Here is a 23646-nt window from a genome sequence, read left to right on the forward strand (position 1 = left end):
CGAAAGATGAAATTGGACATGCAAAAGTTAACGGAAAACGTAGAACAACTTTTTTCCGGTACCGTTCGTAGACATACTATCTGGAAAATGGGTAGGTAGGTTCACAAACCTTTGAATAAGGGCTAGTTGCAACCCTTTGAACGAAACTTTCGAGCTTTTACGGCTCGGTTTGTTATAATAATACCTATGGTTCGAGGTTTTCGGCTGGAAGCCGTATTCAGCAGGAAAATGTTCTCCAGGTTTCACCGACGCTGCAACCAGCTTCGTCAGAGGTCTTAGGACGCAATGATACCGGTGTTTACAGATTTAGGAGCTTTTACGCGACGATAGATTATACCGTTACGAATCTTTTTACACCGGGTAGAGCACCGATCTCGATTACTCGGCTATTTTTATCTATCATCGTTTTCAGGGGTACGAAGAAAAATTTATTCATAAAAGTTAAGCGATATCGAGAAAACCGTGATAAGATAGTAATCGGTTTTTGTAGGTGGTAAATATCGAGTTAAACGTCCGAAAACGTTGTTATTTTTTTTTCAGAAAACTCGTTTACTTCGGTTCGCTTTTTAGTTATCGAATAACCACCGTTGTATATTACAGGTAACAAAAAGGGCGCACACATCTCGGGGGTTGTTCAGTTTCATGGTAAACGAAAGCTGAAAAGAGGCGGGAAACAATCACACAGGTCGATGGTGCGAGCTCGTCGACCTTTACGATCTATTTTCCATTGCACTTGCGTTATACCTACCGTGCAATTCCCTCGTCGTCGTGACGTCTATCGGCCGCATTAGCGTCGAGTTGAAATTTACATATCGCCTCGGTGTTGCGTGTTCCCCGAACGAAGTTCACCAATCGACTGAATTCGAGTAGAAACTCTTCGAACGAGCATTCCTCGACTAATGCTGCGCTTTACCTAACGTTTCCTTGCAAGAACGTGTCAAACGTTGCACCGATAATAGCGTGTATACAATTTTATACGAATAACTGCATAAACCACTAATTTGCACGTTATTTCTTCTTCCGATGATAATCAGACGAGTTCTAACAATTCAGAGAGTTCTTTACTTTTCTGTTTTTCTCTTTAAGCGATAGTAACTCTTTTGGTATGTAGTAAGAGGTGATCTCGTGGTGCGAAAATTATGCTTGGTAACAATGGCACGTTGAACCCTCCTGCTTAGAGTTGACGCGAACGTTGTTTCGTGAAACGCGTAAGCGACCATAACAACGAAAGGGTTACGCGTTTGCCTCGGTGCATTATGCAGAAGCCTGCAGCTGCGAATTACACGCGATCGTCGCTGAAAGCGTAAACTTACGGCGGAGCTTCCGTTGAATTATTGCGTTAGCCGAAACTGCTAAGATTCTCCGTCGCCGATGAACACCGTGGAAATTGCGAACAAAGCTTGCCTCGCATTCGAAATGTCCCGTTGTCCCGTGGAAACTCTTGACCCGTTTATACCATCGTTTCCGAATTTCTACTTTACGATCTTTGGAAGTGACGGTCGACGGTGAAACTCGAGCAGAAACTTTGGAGACGCGCGAGAACGAAGGAGAAGAATAATCTTGGCAAGTCGAATCGTGATCTTTAACGTCGCGAAGACTGCCAGTCGGCTGCCGCGTGAGACTCGCGCTTTCCGATGATGCGCTCTTCTTGGAAAATACAAATATTTTTTATACGTTCTCGGCTGTTTTCTCTCGTTGGAAAATGGGAAATTTTCTCTATGTAAATCGAACGAACACGTTGCAGAGTTACTCCTTTTTTGGCCGAGTTTCAGAGAAAAAAATTATTACAGCGAAGCATTTTTTTTGGCACAGAGAATTTGCCTTGCGGTCCGTTTATTCTTTGAAGTCGTCAAAATTATGTTGGAACGTTGAAAAGAATTATTTTTTTAACGCGTTCGCTTTTTGAAATCCTACAAATTATATTTGAAATTGGGGAAAGAAAAGGAGAAAAATACAAATATATTTTTTCGAGCAGCTACGTGCGAAGATCCACGATGGTCGTTCATTCACGATTACTTCGATTTTTCCAAACAGTAAATTGTAGTAATAAAAAAGCGCTTTTTCTCCAATGTCGGTATCTAAAGCGAGCTGCGGGTGATGATATCGAAGATCACGCGGCGGTTTTTAAGCCGAGTTAGCGGCTGATGTAGCAAGCGCGGGTTGGGTCAGGTAACGAAAGGGTTAAAAAAATGATCGAACGAGCAACGTTCTCTCGAGAGGGAGAAAACGAGACAAAGTGGTAATTAGCCTAGTGGATAGAGGGCTGTCGCTTGGTCGCTCGAAAAATCGATCTCTCTTTCATCCCGAGCCGGCGCTCGAGCTCCGTGAATGCGGTCGATCGATCGCAAAACCGCCAGGTGTAAATCCAGAAACCTCGAACCGCCGGCCTGGCTGGAAAATTGCCCAAATACACTTGGAAATCCTCGGCAACGCGGGCCGAGGAGAAAGATTTTTCGACAAAAGAAGATGGATTCGCCGCGGCGAAGGAACGACGCGACGCGGTCGTCTCGCGAGCTGAATATTTTACTCCTCTTCGAAAAGAAATTTCCACGGCATGCCAGCGTACCATCCGGTTGGCAACTTCCGATTTGCAGAATTTCTTTTCCCCTTGTTCTATCTATTCTTTCCCTATTCTATTTACCTTGCCCTATTTTATAACTCTTCCAATCCTCCTACAGATTGCGTCGAAAACGATGTTCTGGATAAGTCGAACTGTCATCGACATTAACGTTTATTCACTCGCGATAAAACGCGTTCATGGACAAATATTGCGATTCTCGATTGCCTACAACCTTTTACAAATTTAAACGTTACAAATTACACGCGTAACAGTCGATTTGAAACCAAATGAAATCGTACCTCTTGTTTGAACACGAGCAAATTGAGAATAACAAATAGTATCGTTGCGTATTTTTTCTGAAGCATCGAGGATCGTTGTCTCGTTCCTCGCTGACACGTTTAAGAATCTATTCTGACAGTACGATTCAAGGTTCCTCGAGAAAATTCATCGATCGAGACAAGAAACTCTGTCGGATGTACAAGGGGAGAAAATCCAAGCTGTGTACGTACCGTATACCGGAATCGCGCATAAACGTCTGTCAATGTTGGAACAGAAAGGAAAAAAAATATTATCCGGCAAAGGTAGGAGGAAGAAGAGAGAAAACTGATCGATGGAAGCTTGACATGGAATTGAAAAGAACTTTCGACGTCGTACGTCGACGATATGAACGTGTCTTGGTAAGCGTAGCGACTTTGCAGCGGTACCGAGAGAAACGGGTAGCGAACGAGAAGGAATCGAATTGATCGGACATTGATCGATGCAGTTTTCGATGTCAGCTCGTGTACGCGACGGAGACAATGTCTCAAGATTGTAATCTCGCTATGCAACATCGAGAAAGTTGAAAAATTATGCGCGACAAACATCGAACATTCCGATTCAAATTGATATTTACAGCGTGATCGATATTTACAGTGTGTATTAGATTTATTTCGCCTCCTGTCCGTATCGCATCGTATCGGTAGATTTCTCCTGGTAGAAAGTGAAACATCAGCGATATAAACCCGGTCAATATTGTTTCTTTATCCCATTTTTCAACGGATTACATCATGGGTTCGACGATAGAGGTTCCGCGAGATTCAATTTATCCTTTCGTTCAGGAGCGTACTAAAGAAGCCACGAAACTATGAAAGAATAAACGACCAGACGTTTATCAGGGGTTAGCAGGTGGTATATCGCTTCCTTCTTACGTTACTGTTCCCCCATAAAAATTTTCGAAAGGCGATATAACTCACCGCCATATCAAGTACAGAATGTTCAAAAAGTAACGGTAATAACTTATTTTCTGAAACACCTTCGTTTTACCTTATTTACGTTTGCGAAGCTTATCGCCTAATAAATTCTCCAACTTTCAAATTCCTAAAAGCTCTAGTTCCGAAATTCCAAACTCTCGAATTCGAATAAAGCGTGTCGTTCCGACGTAGTAAACGCTTTTAGTCGACGCGTTAACATGAACCGTGTTCGAAGCTGAAGGAAAACTTGGAAAGCAAATAACTCAAAAACTTTCGAGTATCTACGTTATATGGAGAAATGATTCGTAAAGAGGTAGATGTCTGCTTTTCCGAAGGATCCAAAGATGCCGTAGGTTAGAATTTACTCCACTTTCGAATATCCTAAAAAAAATAAAGAAAGCAAGGAGATACTTCTTTCCTTACGTTACATAATTAACGTAAAAATCTGCACATTGAGAAAGAATATTTTTACGAAGATCGAATCGAAGATTTTCAATTCTCGGAGAAACTTGTCCAGAGTAAAGACAGATGGGCGAGGTAACAAGGGCCTTTGGGAAACTCGGAGAAAACGAGAAAATACAGCTGTAGGTGGACAGGAGCAGATCTGGTCGCCAAGTGTATTGTCAGTGACCAAGCTTGACCGAACCCTGGAAAGATTTGTTCCTGAGAGAGGAGTTAAGACATTGGAAATTGTGAAGGGAGGAACGGCGAAGAAAAATAGAACGACCCAAGAAGTAATTATTGTATAGTGCCTTTGCTATATCAGAACTTGTATCCATTTGTTGTCCTGTAAATCGTATTTAAAACCGAGCGTTCACCGAAATATTTTGTTCAGGAGATGCGATTAAAATAAGATAAATTTCGACTAAAATGAAACTTTGATCGTACGAAATTGCAGGATAAACGGTAATATGCACCACGTTTACGATAAATATTTATCAGTACGCGTCATATTGTTGACGGAATTATTTCGCGCGGTTTCGTAGTTAAATATAGGAAAAGTGGTTTTCGTTCGATGCTACAAACCGTCGGAACGGACCGCTTTTGAACGTTGTTTCGGCGCATTACGCGAGACACGTTGCTGGCAAACTTGTAATTTGCCAGTCTAAAACGTCGTCGTACGTGTGTCCGTGTGCAGAATCGCGTTAAACAGCGAAACCGTGGCGCATCGTGGCGCATAGCCCCGACCTGATTCCCGCGCGAATTAAGACACACCGAGCCACTCTCGATCGTGCAAGACGTGACCATGCTTCGACGTCGTCCTCTCTCTCTGTTTCTCATCATCCAAATTTCTGTTTCACCTCTTTTCGGATCGTTCGAAAAATTTCGCTACTCGGTCGATCGATCTGGACATGGCTCGTCGAGTAGCAAACAATGGGGAAGATTCGAGAATCGTCGACGATTCGATAAGCATTCCGTGGCGGTGATAATGCGTCCAGAGTGATAGATTAACGCGATCAGGAATGAGAAACGAGCCAGGACGAGGACAATGTGCTGGGTCAGCGTGGCGAGGCAACGATTCCCGCGGATGCTCGCGATCCAGCTTCCGAACTGGATACTGCTTGACGATTCGTAGGCGCGCAGAGTATGCTGCTACAATTTATGGATCTAGATCAGAAGCGTTATCGTGTCCATTGGAATGAAACAGATCGGACGTGACGAAAAACTGAAGATAAATTCTTTTCAATATTACTTGCAAAATTTATAATACAAATAATGTTTCAACGTTCTAGATATTTTAGCAAAATATCGAATGATCTCGTTACCGGAAATGATGCTTTGATTGAATCGTTCGATGAATGAAATCCGACGTCAATTTCAGTCGTTAGTTTTTCGATTGTTATTCGAAGGATGCGGTGAATCGTCGATGGCGACATCGAACACCGACATACATATGATTATTCGATCTGGGCCCGTAGATTTTCTCCGTCAATGTGGTTAGAGTCAGCGATGCATTCGATAACGATTTGGTATGCCGCAAACGTTGCCGTGATATAATGAATATGTGCAATTATGCGGGTAGCGAAGTAAACAGCGTAAATTAGTGATTTCCGAGCGTTCACTGTAATCATAATTCTATGGGAATGATATCGTCGTGTCAAAGCGTCGCAATCAGTCTGTCGTGCATGTTTTACGAGCAGCTTCGCTTATTCGTTCCATGTACTGGTCTAATTGAATTTTTCTCTCGCGAATCCGCTATCGAAGGTAATATCGTTACGCGTTCTAACATGAATATTCGTTTATTATATTCAACGTGATCGCTGTAGACACGCTGATGCCATTAGTTTCGTACACCAGGATTTATAACGTTTGTATCGACTGCGTCAGTTAATCGGTATTAATATCGTAGCCTATTCGACGCGATCGCGATTCGTTAAAACGCTGATGAAAAAGGGAATAAAGGAAACAATGTGAAAATCGCTGTTCATAGGATTTGTATCGGACAAAAGTGGAATTAAACCGATCGATAGCCTTATAACATAAAACGCGCACTCGATTACCTTTCTTTTGCTCTTTGTTCGTTATTTTCCTCTTGAAAGACTTCTCGGTAACCGTCAAATGTCTGACGAAGAAGCGAAGTGCGAAGTGTATCGAACCGCGAACGAGTCGAAACTCTTTGTTTGTTTTACACGTTCCTGTTATACATTCGTGTGACCTTGTTTTCTACTCTGGTATGACGCAATGACAGCGGAAGTAATTCAGTCTTCCGGAGAGCAGCTTTGTTTATTCGTCCGGACTGCTGACCGACCAGATAATCGATCATGTGTCCAGGGAAAGTTCAACCGATTAAAGTTCGATCATCGTTACGTCGATGATCTATCAAGACGATCTCTTTGCTCGAATAACAAGCGAAAATGTTTCGTTTATTTCCACGAATAAACGCGCGAATGTAAAAGCGATTTAGCCGGCTTAACGATCGGCGCAGTTTTTAAAAAGGAAAACCTCTAAAATGGAACAACCTGTTGAAGATCGAAAGCAACGAGAAAAATGTAGTTTCGAGTTGCAATTAAATTTTTCGGTCGACTCAATTAATTCGAGTTCAATTCGTCGCGGACGATTAACGAGAATTTTCGGCAATTTACCGACGTTCTCGAGAATCGTTTTTGCACGGCGAATTACGTTTCACCGGAGACGTACTCGCTAATGAAACGTGAGAGCAATGTCGATTCCAGCTGTCCTCTCGTTTACATTCGCTTTCTTGAGGATCGCTTTTCGAGAAACGCTGAAAACGCGACGCGAATTCCGCTCGGTTGATTAGCGCGAACCGTTCGCGTTAATATCGCGTGTAACGCCGGGGTCGGGGTTCGCTTAATAGAAAGCACGATTCGTTGAAATTGCGAAGGAATACGGTACCGATCGAACTTGCAGTCCACTCGACTGCCATTTAGCCGGGGGTAGCTTTCGGTACGCTGCCACGGCTAAAACAATTACCGCAACTGGCACGTTTCCTGGACTTCATTCGTTACTTGAACGCGGCCGCTTCTGTCATCCGTCGTTATTTGCTCGTCGCCTTATTAGCTATCGATTTCTCGTTTAGCGTGTCGCTTAACGGTCGACCGTTAAGACTTATGAATGGCTTATTTTAAATTGCACGATTTAATTACAGCAATTAGTTATTTAAATTACGGATAGCTTCTGTCGAAACGTATACTATCTTTCGTCGAGATGAAAAACGATTATACGCGGTAGTTTATGCTGCACGCGCGCGATATAATTCTCCGGTGTAACGATAAAAATTAGAGAGATTCGATAGGATGCGCGGTAGCAATTTCGTCGGTAACCCGGCACGTTCGCTGTTGGTAATATTTAGTAAGTATCTTGGGAGTTTGTAGCGGTAGTTACACGCGTGTAGGTAATTCGTTGAAAAAGTTCCGAGTAACACGTCCCGTGCGGCTTTCAACCGGAAAATCGTGCGGGTCGATCGATCGATTTCCTCTCGTAGCGGACTGACCTTCCGTATGACCCTGCCCGCTCGTTTCCACCCATATAAAGCCTCTCTCTTTTATCGTGCCTCGGGATTGATAAAGTGCGATAGCTCGATACGTTTTATGGGAGAATATAAGCTCGTATGAGCACTTTCCGGGAAATAAATTGAACGCTTTGCGTTTGTATTCCGTCGGAACTTCGTTCCTTTAATTCAGTTTCTTGCTGAAACTGAACGGTTTTCTCTTTTCTCCGAGGCTCGAGTACTTACATTCGGGTTATTTCGAATTCGCGAAACGCACCTGGCTGGAAATACAGTCCGCGTGAAAATAATAAATCGTGACAAGCACCTATTGACTGGTCTACGATTAATTTCGAATCGTTTGTATCGCGAAAACGACGACGCATCGTGAAACGATAAAAAATCCTTTCGTTCGTTTCGATGTGCAGAATTTGCAATTTCCGTAATGCACGATTTGTGTACGGTATTCTATACATAGAGTCTTGAATAATAGACCGAAGTTTATCACTAAAGTGCTAAAAGGACATCTCTTTAGTCGTTTAATTGAAATGGAAAATCCAGGATTCGAAGCGTTTAATTAATACTAAATGATTCGGATAGCTCTCTTTGTCATTCGGCGAGGCTCGCGATATCCACCGCGTTAAACAAATTAAAGCGGCTTCTCTGAAGCATTATCGGGGCTATTTGCTCGTTCTCGAACGACACTGAAGTGAAAAAAAAGAGAGAAAGGAACGCGAGGTGGATGAAAAACGTGGAATGGTCGTGTCTGTAAATCGAGGAAGCCCGAGGTATCCAGCAATTTGCGGGCTGGCTCGGGAGAAGCTCTCTCCTTTCAGACGTTTCACCTGCTCCTATGAATCAAGTATTTTGCAGAGCCGCTCGATAAATTTTCAATGACATCAGCGTAAAAAACGTCGCCGCTATTGTCTGGAAATCAGGTCGTCGCGACGGCTGAATCCACTGACCGCGGATGGGGTTGGGGTTTTGTAACCCGACACATTTTAAATTCGTTACTATGAAAGAACGATGGGAATTTTTCGGAGAAATCGCGGACGAGATCCGATAGATCGAGTTTTTTTCATTTCCCCCTGGAAAAATTAATCCGTCGCGTTGTTTGACCACGTATTAGAAATTCTTCATCCCGCGAATAACCTAAATCTTTGTCGCGAAAATAAAATGGAAAGAACGTTGCTTTTATTCTTTTAATTGCTGTACATCGGCAAAATCGTATACCTTTGAGGAGGGAACAAGCACAAGTGTTTTAGGAAACATTGTTTCGCGCAGATTCGAGACACGTAAGATTGGATCGCGGCGAACTGAATCGAGCGTAACCGAGTTGGAAAAAATTTCGGAGAAAATGTTACGAATTACCGAAAGTCGGATCTATCGCGGATGATTAATTTCCTAACGCGATTTTATCGGTAAATTTAACTTTTGGAGCGAGAGTGGAAAACCTTGGAGTTCTACGACATTTTCAACGCGAAGTTTGTGCCCTTTTCGGGCGAGTACCAGCAAATCCTTTCAACGAAATCTACTCCCTTTATCGACTCCTTTACCGTCGCGTTTTTTCCTCGTTTTTGTTTCGAGACTCGACGCATGTTAACAACTTCAACCCCTTCGCTAGAGGGTGCATACAGAATCGACTGTGAACCTTTGAACAGCACTTTGCGTCAGTCGGCTCCGTCAATTAGGAGGAAAAGGGAAGTTTCTTTCCGTTCGGTTTCTTTTTGCCTACGTTTTGTGCGCGATTCCTTCTTGCACTCGCAATGGGAAAACTCTGCTCTTCGAACAAGAGCACTTGGTTAAAAAATGGTATAGAAATTTTGAAGAAAGAAAACTTCCGTATATATACGCATTAATATGATTTCTCTTGGTGTCACACACAAAAATTCGCAAAATTCAGATTAGACAATGTGACAAAAAAAAATATATTATTTTACCACAATCTTAGCGTAATCTCATTACAAATGTATATGCAATTTACCAGCGTGAAATTAGAGAGTTGTTTCTTTTTGTTTCAGGCTCGACCAGCCGGTGACCAGCTCGACGTCCGGAATGGACAGCAAAAAGGTGCGAATTAAATATGAAATTTAAGACTTTAATCTAAGAGGAAATAGTACGCAATTCTCCTCTGATAATAGCTATCGATCCTCTACTTGGAATAGTACAAACTCTAGAGTACAATCTTAGAGGGATATTCCGTCTACTTATCAGTAGCGAAGTTGTACTTCTAGAGAGCGATCTATCCGCTTCATACCGGTTTATGGTGGCTGTAAAGGAGCTCCTGGTAGTCTTTGATATAGGACTTGGTTAGTAGTTAGCGATGTCGTTCGAAGTTAACACGATTAAATCGACGCGATAAGGGTTCGGAGTTAATGCAGAAACCCTAGTGAATTAACCAGAAACTTTAAATGTTTCCAGTTACATGGTTTGCTCTTTAATTACCTGTCCGCGTAGGTGGCTCTTTGATGAATTGCTTCTCGCTACTCGCTATTTAATCGGTTCAGCGAGTCGCAGCTGTGTAGCTTACTGAATTTCGATAGCGTTGCGGTCAATTTTAGGGACATTGAGTTGCTACGACTACTCGTTGCAACGCCACGCGATGCGTCTAACTTTCGATCGAAATAAATAGTTGCGAAAATTATAGGAGCCTCGTTTACTCGAGATAGCTGCGTACGGAACAAAGAATAAAGGTAATTGGTCGGTGCAACTTTCGCCACGAGTTTTTCTCGAATCACGAAACGAACTTTCTCGTGAATACGTTCGATCGAGGAGTTTCGACTCCGATCCCTCTTCCGAATCCTGTGCAAGTACTCCTTGATTTAACGAATCTTTTAAGCGAATCTTCGTCCTCCCGTCCGCGCTACTTGCCGAAAGAAAAGCTTTCCGTCCGGATTTTCCGACTGCGAGTTACGCGTTTTGTACGGCAACAATAACCTATGAAAAACAAAGCGGTGTTTGTTTTCTTTCGTTTTCAACAGACATCGCGGTAAGGACCGCTGTTCATTGTTTTATCGAGAGATTTTGCGTGATTCTGCGTGACTTTTGTCAATTATAATTTACAATGTCTTTTGAATTTCGTTTTACCTTTCGCAAAAGAAGTAATATTGATTAACATTGATTTTTTCGTGGAAACGTGTCGCGTTACAAAAACGAAGTCTTTGGCCATTTAACGCTAGAGCAACGCCTTAAGATAGTAATAAACGTAATTATAAAGTAAATATAAATACTACCAGGATAAATCTAACTTTCCCAGCTGCGCAACGCTGCCAGCTTAATATAAACTTTTATATATTTAAATATAATTTTCCAACGCGTAATTATAAATCCCCGATAAATGTAACCTTTCGTAACAGGAATTAAAAATAAATGCACGAGTTGAACTCCGTAGAGCTCTGCCCATAAAAATATCTGAATTTGCGAAACTAAATGAGCAGAATATTAAAACATCGTCGATTTAACGATTTCGTTGCTTCGCTTCGTCTTGAAAGAAACTAATTACATTAACTCTCTGTGTTCGGAACAAGCGTAATCGTAGCAAATCTTCCGTAGTAATATCGGATACGTTAATTGGGCAAAACGACGGAAGCAAAAAAGAAGGAGAGAACATCTCGTAAATTTCTTGAAGCGTTCACTTCCCTCCTGAAAGCTGCAATCGATGAAACTAGTTTGAAAAAATAGAGAAGAACGTTCTCGTTGAACGAGGACAAGTGTTTCTCAGGGAAATCGGTCCACGGTCTATAGTCTATACTTCTGTACAATGAGAGTTCACGAGAAGCCGATTACGTTGGAGGAGTGGTTGTTCTCGTCCAGTTTCGACCAGCTCGTTAGTTGGTACAGTTTGGATTTAACGTAGAAATCGAGAAGTAGCAGAAAACTCAGTGGTCTGTGAGCGACTGGTTGTTCGTTCGCTGACCTCTGCAGCGGCTCCAGCACCGACTACAGCAACGGCACCGTTCGTAACGTTCGACGATCGATTCGACTGGTCCAGAGAAAATGAATAGCAATTTAATTGTTCGAAATTTCAACCATTACCATCGATCAAGAAAATTTGCCCTATATCTCGATGAAACTTTTTAACGCATAGTCCTGCCGATTTGAAAAATCGATTACTGTTTCTAGTGACGAGCTTAACAAGTAAATTCCGAATATTTTGCTTTTAATACAAATTCTACAAGGATCACAAATACAATGATATTATTTGGTACCAATTAGCTGCTAGAATAGCTTCTCTGTGCTCCTCCCGAGTGTTCTCTCAGGTTCTTCGTAAGTTCTCTCTAACTTCTTCGCAGGATCTCTCTTAAATCTTCTTAGCTTATTAGCGTAGAAGTTAGAGAAAACAATGACTCGAAGAAACCGACTGTAGAATTGTGTCAGAAATTCGAAGAATTAACGTAGCAAGGTGGTAATTTTGAGAATTCTACGATAAGCTCTGAACTGTAAAGGAAGAAAAATGTAAACTGATTACAGGTTGTCCAGGCGGCGCCTCTCCCCGTACCTGTCCAGGTGCGTAGCAAGAACGATGGCTCGGGGGTGGCAGCTTCCGTATCGGGTGTTCGCAGACGAAGCGGGTCCCAGGGTTTACGATCGCCCGCCGCAAAGAGGCCACTCTCCGCCCCTGTCGCCCTTCAGGGCTGGCTACACAAACAGGGCTCCGAGGGTCTCATGCTCTGGAAGAAACGGTGGTTCGTCCTCTCCGAGTACTGCCTCTTTTATTACAAAGGTCAGAACCTTTTTCATTTTCTTCCGTTTCTGTCTCTGGTTATATTACGTGTCACCTTTTTTTTCTCCCGCGAATATGGTCTCCCCTCTTTTTTTGTTGGGTCGGTGCACGCTCTTTTATGTTCAGCTTTGGGACGACACCGAGCATGATTTTTCAACGGGAAACCAGACGACTCGTGATTCCACTGGTTTCGTTCAGAATACCTGTTCTGTTTTAATTTTTTTCCTTGCGTTCCGTGTTTTGTTTAGATAAAGTTGCAAACGTGAATAGTAAATTTTTGTTTTTTCAAATTTGTTACATACTAGTCTTTTCAACGAGGTTCTTCGCGCTGAACGGCAGCGACTGTAATGTTGGTGTTTCTATTTCCGGAATTTTCAAGAAAATATTCGCCAGAGACGTTCCTATTGTCGCGTCGATCTCTGAATCCTCGTCCTTTCTTTCAGCATCGCGAGATGCCAAAATGTAGAACAGTAGCAAGTATTTAAGTAGTTCAATACCGACGCATCACTTTTCTTAACAAAGCTGTACATATTGTTCAGGAGTCGTATATCTTTTCCCTCGTTGTAATAAAAGTAGCAGTACAAACTTTTAATCGATGTTTCGATGGTCGCTTCCCTCGCGGGAAAGGAGAGTGGCAGTAGTATTAGTAAACAGTTGGTCAGACAACATCTCCTAACTTGTTTTCACCGTTCGCGCAACAAAGTAATGGAGAAGCAATTACATATTTCTGTTACGCGGTATATTCTTTACATGGGTATGACAAAATACGTCGTTCAATATTTTAATGGGAAAACTTTCGAAGCTTTGAATTTTCAAGGCAAAAAGTATGTACCGAATATAATAAAGTTTTTAACAGATTCCGCCCGTACGAAATAAAAATATTTAAGGGGACGAAAGGGAGCGAGAGAAAGCGAAATGTATTTGATTGTTCGCTTTCGTTGTTCTCGCGAACGTCGATGAAATTTGAATTTCGACGAGAGGATTCTAATGAAATCAACAATTTTTCTTGCCCGCTCATCGCCCGCAGCCAGATTTTGGCACGGTTTCAACTCTCATCTGGCTGGGCTCGTTGTTTTTTACCGGTACATTCGACCATTTCCAATTTCCGACCGTCATGATGCATCCCTCCCTTTCCCATTCGCCCTTAACTCCCATCTACCAGATCGTTTCCGGGGAACACTAATTACACGAGTTTCTTGATTTCCCGTACTTACGTACTTCTTCCAGACCTTTTACATTCTCTCCCCTAATGTTCGTTTCTTTTTCGATGTCGCGCAGTATGCACTGTTTCCCGTGCAACTTTTTGATTCCGCTTAAAATCGAGATAAAAATCGGTTAATATATCGCTGTGTTAGTAGGAAATTATACAAATTCAGGTTAATTGGGTCAACGCTTTAACGAGGGTGTATTTATGCGAGTACATGATTTTTGCAATTTCGCGTTTCTGTACACGTAATATTTCAAAACTTCGTGTCTTTCTTTATTCCTTTATATTTTTTTCATAAATTTCGTTGTTAAAAATTTTCATAGTTAAATAACGAGTACTGTGTAAACTTTTCCTGCATCTTCTTTGGATCTATTTTCGTCCCTTTTACCGTTAGCAATTGTTCGCTTGAAATGAGCGATGCACGGAAGAATCTGTTCGAACAGAACGGAACAACGCATAAATTGTTGTAAAAGTGTACTTGTTCACGCTACGTCGTACATCTTTCGCTCCTCTGTTCGCATGCGTGTCCGTTCTGGCATTCGCGACGAAATTTACAACACTTTTTATCTTCTTCCTTTTCCTCTGTCCGTGATTCAGCACACAGGATTTATGTTCGTGTCTCCAACAGGCGCGAACGAACGCGTGCCAGTGGTTGCTTCAAGATTTTTCCAATGCAACGAATCGAACTTTTCGATTTGTCAGACAGAGAAATCATTTCGCGTTTGTCCGTATCTCGAAACTTTTGTGATTGATGAGCAACCGGAGCCTTCTTGACTGTTCTATCAAAGTCACGTTTCAATTCAGCCCTTTTATCATCGAAACTATATACCCGTTGCTACCGTTTCGTTATGGATAGATTGGAATTTCTACGTAACCGAAACAATTAATCCCGCAGTTCGATTAGTCAGAATAGATACTCGTTGCGTCAATAGTAAACTCTCCCTGAGTAATTTCCGACGGTAAATTTGCGAGCGAAAGAGTATATAGGGTAAGAAAACTTGCGTTTAAATATTTCATTATGTACCCGCAAATGTTGAATCGATATTAAATAGTTGATAAAAATTTGTTCGCAGGTCCAGAAGAGGAGAAATTGTTGGGATCGATATTGTTGCCGTCGTACAAGGTCACCGTTTGCAAGCCCGAGGATAAAGTTAACAGAAAATTCGCTTTTAAAGCCGAACACGCGAATATGAGGACGTACCACTTCGCAGCGGATAGTTTCGAGAGCATGAATCAATGGGTGAACGCGCTAACTCTAGCGACTCTCCTTCAGGATCCGAACCCGTAAGCTTCCATTTTTTATCAAAAAAATATAAAACATTTTTTACGGTAACAGTGATCGAGACTTTTTGATACAACGTTTGATAGAAAATTCTATTTGCTTCTTATTTTATGACTTCTTTCTTATCTCCGCTTTGCCTCGTATCAGTGTCGCCCATCATTTCCTATTTCTCATTTTTCATTTCCCATTTCTTTTTCTAATTGTTCCGTCGAGTTTCGTAAGATTTCATCCTCGTCAAAAGAAACGCGTTCCCCGAACGAATAAAAGCATACTCCATTTCCGGTTGAAGCATTCCTCCTTTCTGTGTCCCGTTAAATTATACTTTGGTCTCTGATCCTCGGCGAGGAAAGTGGAAAATTATGAATTAAACTCTTCTCCAAAGGTAATTGATTATAATTCCGAAACCCTAGCTTAGTATTTCATTAATTCGGATTCTTTCATCCGACAATTGGGCGGTAATATTTTTCTTTGATACGGCAAAATTAGGTCGCGATGCGCTACGGTAATGAAAGAAACAAAAGCTCGTGAGGTTCTTTCCTGAATTTTTTGCAAACCGACGAAAAAAATATATTCGCAGTCAATTTTATCGTCGTTCTTTTAAATCGAATCGGAAACTTTGATTGTCCTCTGCGAAAAATAAATTCCGTTCGTCTGGCGTAAAATGGTCCCTACTTATCCGGTTGAAAAGTATCGCGGACAGGGACGATGAAACTTTCGGTTTCGCGTAATCATGGCGCAACGCTCCCCAACGGGTTAGTTTGCGTCTGTCAAAGTTACATACGGATGTCGTCAGTCTGGCCGACGTTTCGTCCGAAAACTACAAAATGCACAGTTAATTTGCAATGTCGATTACAGGAAGTTGCTAGCTCGAGGCAACCTATCTGTGGGCTAGGGTTGCTCGTTCTCAAAGCTAATGACTCCACGACCACGACGAAACTTTCTCAACTCTAGTTTGTCGATCTTTTAGTTTGCGCAGCGGTCTTTCGAATTAACTGTTTATCGTGCCGTGGTCCTGATCTTTCGTAAATTGGTATTCCGAGACTGTATTTTGCAATTTTGGCACTTTGAAGCATCGAAAATCTGAGATATTGGTAAATAATACGATGCCAGCCAGAGAAATGATCTTGCAGATTTGGAACGTCCAAGATTAAAACGCTTAGAAATAACGAAACTTTTCTTTTGCTAAGTATCTACCTAGCTTTACAGACTATGACAACGGTCAGACTAAGGTGTACGACGTAACGTAGGAATTTAAAATTGTGCTTCAGCGGTGCCGGCGAAGCAGCGGTGATGATCGAAATAGCGGGTCAGCAAGACGGCGAGCGAAGCGCGAGGCCAAGCGTGTCCTCGATATCCTCGATCCTGAATCACAGCGCGGACGACAGCGACTCGGGTTTCCACGGTTTCCAGTCTCGAGATGATCCTAGCCACGCGTCCAACAACAATTCCAGTCCAAATAGCGTTAACACTGCCTCCTTCCCGAATCTCAGTGGCAGCAACAGCAACAGTACCGCCAATAACAATAACAACAATACCAATAACAATATCCTGATAACTTCCAACAACAATAACGCGAACGAAATTCAACCTATGGTGAACGGTTGGATCCAACAGCAAACGCCGTACATCCAAGCAAGCACGTCGCAGCAACAGCAACAATACGGTCAATTGATGCCGTCGCCTCAGCAGTTGCAGCAAACGCATCCTCACCAGGCGATGTTGCATCAACACGTTTCCCATCAGAACGCGCAATCGGGTCATCAGGTTCACCAACACAAGCACGTCGTCCAGCAGCAGCAGCAGAGTCAGCCGCATTTGGCCAGCAACGTTCAGACTGTCCAACCGATGCCCAGGAAGTTCGGACAACCGATTTACGCGAACGCCCCTCCGAAACCCCGAAGACTGACCGATGGCTCGACCGAGTACTCGACGCCGTCCCCTGACCCCGACTACAGGAAGTCGCCAGTGTCTCCGGACGTAACGGTGACCAGCAAGAGTCCGATGTCGGACTACGACAGGAACAGCATGATCTACGGGACGAGGATGAGTCAACCTTCTCAGCAGAGTCTGAGAACGGACAAGTCGGGCTTGAATTATGGCTACACCGGGCAAGCGCAGACCGAGAGGCGCACACCGGACACCTACGGACGCAGCGCGGTGAAACCGAGATCGAACAGAGGAAACGGAGACTACGAGGAAGTTTATGGCGCCCCTCAACTTTACCAGAGGCCGGCTGGTCCTGTTGGATATACCAAAGGAGCTTCACCGGCTCCTATACCGATTCCTCTCTACGCTCAGCAACACCAACAGTACCAGCAGCAGATTCATTCTCCTGTCGCGGCCGCTAACGGTATGTTCGTGTTCGTTCAACCGGTGGATACTCGCTGCCGAACGACGTATCAATGGGGAATATATTTTTTTAACGTTTCGAACACCGCCTTACTCGTGCGTTAATCTTACGACGCTCGAATTTCACTCGTATTATACAAACTTCTTGTTTAGCGGCAGAAAATGTTTGGAAAGATCAAACGTTCCTTTTTAAAGAAAGCATTACAACTACCAAGAGTTTCGAGCTGGCAGTCGAAGTATTAATCTTGTGCATCGCACTTAGTGCGCGTTATCAAACTCCCGCTTAACCCAATTCTTTATGAAGAATTAATTTTTTGCTCGGTGTTGCATTTAGATTCTACTTTAACGTCCGCCGTGGTGTACAGGGTGAGTCACGCGATTGAGACGAATTATGTCTCGAGATTGATTAGATATAAAAAAATTATGCAGGTGAAAATTGGGTGGTACAAAAAGGTCTACTTTATGTAACGTTATTCTTTTTACAAATATAATGATGCAATTGATACAAAAATCAGATACATCGGTTAGTTACTAATTGTATTTACAAGTTTCGTTATACTTTATAAAATGAAATTTAATGGTAGCTCGTTATCAGTGGTCCCGCAGTAGCGTTCGACACGTTCGGTGAAAATAGGACGATAGGAAAAAGGACACGAGAGATGTTTTTAATTGGATTTGATTCAGTGCCAATAATGAGACAACCGAGAGCGCAACCACCACCGCGGCCGCACAGCGCGGACTTTTTGGAATACGAGGCGAACAGGAAGCCGCAACAACAGCTGCCGCCTCAATGCGAAGAATCGCTGAATCAACAAAGGCGCCCACAGAGGCCTAAATCGAGTTTAGACATTGTCACTCCGTCGGAAGCTGCTAACGATGGATATTTCTATTCCGAGGAAAGGTAAACCGGTGCTGTGTGGCTTTTTTGTCGTATCGTTACATTTTATAACGGTACGAGCGATATTCTTTATCGAGCTTGCGTAGCGTCTACACCGACACAAAGTATTTAGCAAGTTTCGCGTTATTTTGTGATTGAATGTTGTTCAGATACGCGGCACAGATGAGGCAGTCGGCGGTCTACCTCCATCAGACGCCGCAGCATCACCAGCAACAAAGGAACCAATCACTTTCCCGGGCGACAATGCCGGCGAAAGCAACGGGAATTCGCGATGGCAGAAGCGACGACGGTAGAATAGCTACGTTACCGGAAGCTTCCTGCACAGGAGCGAGGCGAGGGCAACGCGAACACGTTCATCAGCAGCACGTGATGCCGCATCAATCGCTCCAGAGGCATACCGAGTGAGTCACTACCTTGGCTCGTCGATCTGCTTCTTTGCTTATCGTTAGATACAAACCGGTAATTTTTAAGTAAACGCGTCGCCTTCCAACTACTTAACTCCGCTATCAGTAATCAAATTTCTAATCATCCTATTACTTTAACTGTCGTACCTTAAGCCATCACGGTTTAAAAATATGATATGGAAAACGTTAAGTGGAAACTATTTAATATTAGTTAAAAAGCGAACGACAGCGTCTAGCTTCTCAGCTGCAGATCAAAGACCGTGAATCGTCGCTGACGCGTTTGCAATCCGCGTTTCCGCTCGAGAACGGTTAATTCGAAGCGAAATGATAAATTAGAACCGGGAGAGAGTCGAGAATTTGTCTGATTTTGTTCCAGACTGAACAGCAACGAGGCAAAACTGAGGAGATCGTTGCGGGAAAAGAGCTACGAATCGAGTAGTCGGGAATTGCTGACTCACGTGGAGGACGGAACGGTGCCTCGTCGAATTCCACGGGATTACGAGTCGTCGATAGGGTGGGGTAGACCGACGACGAGTCACACGAGTCAGGGGACTCACGTGGGCCAAGCGTGTCACGCTCCTCACGCCGCTGCCAGACGATGGAACGAGCAGCAACAGTTCTGCAGGTCGGCGTCCGCGAGGCTTCCGAGGACGCGACATCCGGCAGCCTTGGATCCCGACGACGACGACTACGGCGAACGATCTTCCGAGCAGGACTCGAGGGATGGTGAACGCAAGATACAACAGGTTAGTCGTCCACCTTTTCTTCCCATTTCCAAAAATTTACAATATCCTCGAACGTTTCGATCCAACCAGTTTCTCGTCACCTCTGGACTGTCATAAAACTTTCAACGCGTTAGTGATCTCCTATTCGTCTACCGGTAACTAAAATATTCACGATCTCGTAACCGGAATAGTTGGATTAACGTACTGCTCTATATTACGTGGACACGGACGTATAAGTATCGAAAAAACGAGGACCGTCGACGATTTCGAAGTGCTATACTAAAAGTGTCATAAATTCTTTATTACCGGTACGGAAATAAACGTCTGCGTAGCTGATTGTGAACATAACATTTCATGTTTTGAGACACTGTGTTTTATAAACCAATTTTTCTTCAAATTCCTAGTATATTCGTCATAAAGTAAATGAAAAACATGATTAAGTGGCAAAAGAAATATCAGACGCTCGAACGCGATTAAACAGTTTGAATCGCGGTATTTAAAGAGTCAACACGGAAACTCGGCAACTAGTCGAAAATTGAAATAGCAGAAAATGAAAGTGAGATCGATCGCGAGATCACGAACCAAGTCGTGGTGGTTATGGAACGTCGGCAAGAATAAAGTTTAGAGCGTTGAAAAAGTTATTGGATCACGGATAATGAGTAACGACTTTCGAATTACGAGTCTAAAGAGTTAACGTGTAAAAGTTTAAGAGCGAAAAGTAAATTGTTCGCAAATTCGTGTCAAAAATTTCAAGTAGCTGATTATGATAAGTGCAATGACATAATACATACAAGTCAAACAGGAGATTGTGTAAGCAGTGACGCGTTCGTGTGACGTATGTATGATCGAATGTGAACATTCGTTCGAGAAAGAATATCAAAAGTGTGTCGCATTCGTCGATCGATGGAATCTCGTTGTGCAATAATTACGTAGAAAGATTTGTACTTTAGTATTTCGCGTATGCTTACAAATGTCAATTACATTAATTGCATCAGTTTTTCTGTCGTGTTTCTTCAAAAATAATTCGAGGCCAAACTTTGCTCGCGGCTTCGTAATTTACGACTTTATACGGGTATCAAATTTAATAACTAACAAACTTTTAATTCAATTTTGTTACAGCAGTAAATTTAACTCGTTTCGTTGAAAACTTTTTCGCTCGTTTTCTAGTAGTGTCTCAAAAATCCTTAAAAGACAGGAACACGTTACCTTTGTCTTCGTTTATCGCGCGTTTAAAAATGACCTGCCTCGTGAAAGATACGCGACGACCAACAAAATGCCTAAGGAACGCGTTACAAATCTTCAAACAGAGAAGGCTTCACAAACAGGTGACTCATAAATCGTCCCTTCACCTTCCTCCCGTAATCGTGAACCGCGTTCGTCGTCTGCTTGATGGACAGAACAATTTCGTAGGCTGCATAGCTCTCGGGTAGATGATTCACGCAAAGGTGCAACCTGTGCCTGGGTACACGCGCGTGTAACGATGTCTTCCCTCGGTTGAAGAGAAAGGTGGGGGAAAATGGTCGCCCGACTCGTTCCTGCTGCAATTTCGGTATAGTTTCGAATACTATGCTGCTATTTTGGTTAGATTCTATTCAGTCTCTCCCTAGTATTTTCCAAAGCTCTCGCTAGGTTCTCCTGTGGGAAATTTCTCTACCTCTGCGCGTATCTTTAGAAGAATGAATCGGACGAGTGGTAGGAAACTTGTTCCCCTATGTTTCTTTTTAACCGAAAGAAGACTGCTATGCACGAGTGTATACGTGCATTTCAGTCACGTCCAATGTGCCAGCGTTTCGTGATTCTGCTTTCACTACGATCCATTCGATCCTCGTCATCGTTGAAAGAAGCTATTTGCGCTTCTTTGAACGTGAAACATCGCGCATGATACTTCCTTATGTCTTCACGCGCGTGCGTTGAATTCTAACGATTCTCTTTGTGTTCTTTGAAATTTTTAGATTAACGTCTTCTCGCTGTTTTTGCTAGTTTTCTCGAGGTAACGGTACAGCGGAACATCTTTCGCGTTAAAATATAACCAAAGTCGAAATTGCACGCTTGTCATATTTAGTAATATTTTCCTATTTAGAACAATAGCGAACTAAAATTCCCATAAGAATGTATGTACGAAGAGCGAAATAACTTGCGAAATCGTAGACGATCAGTCTCGTTTAAACAAAGGCGTCTTTCATCGAACGATGAACGACCGAAAATGTTAAGCAAAGACGGGAGGTTAGAAAGCGGTGTTGCGTGGTTGCAGCGAGAAGAGTCGATGAAGCGGTTGCTGGAATGGAAGCAGCGGATGCTGCAGTCGCCTCTGACCCGGAAGCCATCCGGTTCTGCAAACAGAGGCAGGGTGCAGAACGAGCTGTCGAGCTATTACAAGCAGCAAGCGTTGCTGGAGCTGGCTGCCCACGAGGCATCGGTGGCCGAGAGTCGTCACTCGCGAAGAAGAGAGGATGGACATCGCCCGCACGCTCGAAGCAAAAGCACCGACGGCCGTCGAACTGTCGCCAACGTTTCTCGATACAACAGCTACTCCAGCGACGACGAAGGTAGGGATACCTCGCCTGAACTTATTATCTGACTTGTGGCTTCTACGATTCGAGCCTCTCGTGGGACCCTTCTGTTCTTTTTCCCGACCGTGTTTTTCCTCTTTAACCTTTTCGTTACGACCCATTCGTTCGACGTTCTTATTGCCCTTTCTTTTCGCCTTATCGCCAGATTCGGAAAAATGTCCTGCTGGTAGACTCTTCTTTCTTCGTTTAGACATACTTATTTTACGTTCGCTTATAAGGACGTACTTTTACTTGAATTTTAAACTTTAAACTGATGTAACGAAAAGGTTAAACGCGCTGCTTAGATTTTGGCAACTACGAACAAATCATCAAAAGTCCCACCAGAGGACTTGAATTTTGTTTACGATAAATCTAAAACGCTATTTTCCGCTACTTTGCTTGTTCTGTTACTCGAGTACGTCCCAACTACGGGTGTAATAATTTGAGAAACAAATTGTCGGTATACTGCTTCGCTATTTTTTCAAACACCCTGTTGCTATCCGAATTATAGAGAGATTTTTGAAGAATCGCGAAATCGTTTGAACGTTGATGATTTTTCGGAAGAACGCTGTATCGAAGATTTGTTGGGTTCCACGAGCGAGCTCCGCGATCGAAGGAATTCTGCAGTAGATAGCTAGACTGTGCTGCGAACGATAGCAAACTCTAACACGTAAAACCGCTCTAACACGGTCGAGCCATCGACACGAGTGTTCTCCGAATAAAAACCGCTTTTGTGTATGGTGTTGCACGGGCCGTGACAAGTTACCAAAGACCTCGTACGAGAAACGAGAGAGACACGTTGATTGCGCATGAAACGACCAAATGATTTTCTAAAAGCCAGTGTTTTTGTCTTTTTCGTCTGGCTACGCTGGTCCTTCGGTTCCGCGTACTTTTTTTCTTATTGATCGTCGATGAACAATCGCTGCCGCGGAAGCTCCGGTAGGTACCTCTAGTGACTTACTGGAAATACGCGCAAAGCGAGGGACCAGTGTAATAATTATCTTATAAAAGTCGAATTAATTTGCGTGAATTATTACCTACCACCTAGGTGTTAACTAGCGATTAATTTGCGAAGTCAAAGTCTTTGAAACTAACACCGAACGTGTGATTCGAACGATACGGAACAGAAACGAAGCATAAATATTAATGAGATCGAGAACGAGCTTGCTACGAGCTCAAAACTTCCTCGTCCGTGCTCCTCCTCTCTGTCTCTAGCTGTTTCTCCTTCTATCGCCTCTCCGAAAGGGGCCGACGAAGTTTGTAGATAGCGAGGATCTTTAAAGAAAGGTGAAAGGAACGGAGAGATAGATGAAATAAAAAAAAAAAGATACGAGTGGAATCTGCAAACATTCTGTCCGCGGGGCTCCTTCTCTTTGCTGCTGTCGGGTCTGGGCTGTGACTGGTGAATGGGAACGATTAACACCTTTGGAATTTAACTAAAGCGAAACCGTCCGTTACGGCCTAACACTCGTACTAAGAAACGCCGTACTACTTTGCGACATGTGGGTCAGCATGGCATGCCGAGGATTATATCACTAACACTGTATCGTAGAGCTGCGTTCAACCTGCGGCTGCCATTTAACTTCCAGCTCGTATTGTGTGTCTTTGCTATCGAGTTAATCGAGGACACGGCGGATCGATTTTTCGATCGTTGCGATTATTTGTTCGTTCGAAAGACACTGTGTCTTCAGGAATGTTAAGATCTCAAGAGAATTAACCGTCGATTCGTTTAACGAAGATATAAGATTCTCGTACCGATGGATACGATTTAACT

At 43.1% G+C, this 23646-nt stretch overlaps 1 protein-coding gene across 17 annotated transcripts in view; it reads left to right on the plus strand.

The window, feature by feature from the left end:
* Positions 1–23646, plus strand: part of LOC100876690 (uncharacterized) — a 123905-nt gene that overhangs the window by 52420 nt on the left and 47839 nt on the right. For 15 of the 17 annotated variants that reach the window (XR_013038165.1, XM_076531713.1, XM_076531719.1 and 12 more), the window contains 8 exons: positions 9757–9805; positions 12206–12458; positions 14739–14949; positions 16195–17297; positions 17981–18197; positions 18344–18595; positions 18975–19344; positions 21575–21869. Coding sequence is in view for 16 of the 17 variants with exons in the window: in XM_076531713.1 (XP_076387828.1) it covers positions 9757–9805; positions 12206–12458; positions 14739–14949; positions 16195–17297; positions 17981–18197; positions 18344–18595; positions 18975–19344; positions 21575–21869 (2750 nt within the window). In the remaining variant the exon portion in view is untranslated. The remainder of the gene's footprint in view (positions 1–9756; positions 9806–12205; positions 12459–14738; positions 14950–16194; positions 17298–17980; positions 18198–18343; positions 18596–18974; positions 19345–21574; positions 21870–23646) is intronic. The other 2 variants (XM_076531709.1, XM_076531722.1) reach the window with 2 other exon arrangements.

This window comes from Megachile rotundata, chromosome 5, assembly GCF_050947335.1.
Source record: "Megachile rotundata isolate GNS110a chromosome 5, iyMegRotu1, whole genome shotgun sequence".
Lineage (NCBI taxonomy): Eukaryota > Metazoa > Arthropoda > Insecta > Hymenoptera > Megachilidae > Megachile > Megachile rotundata.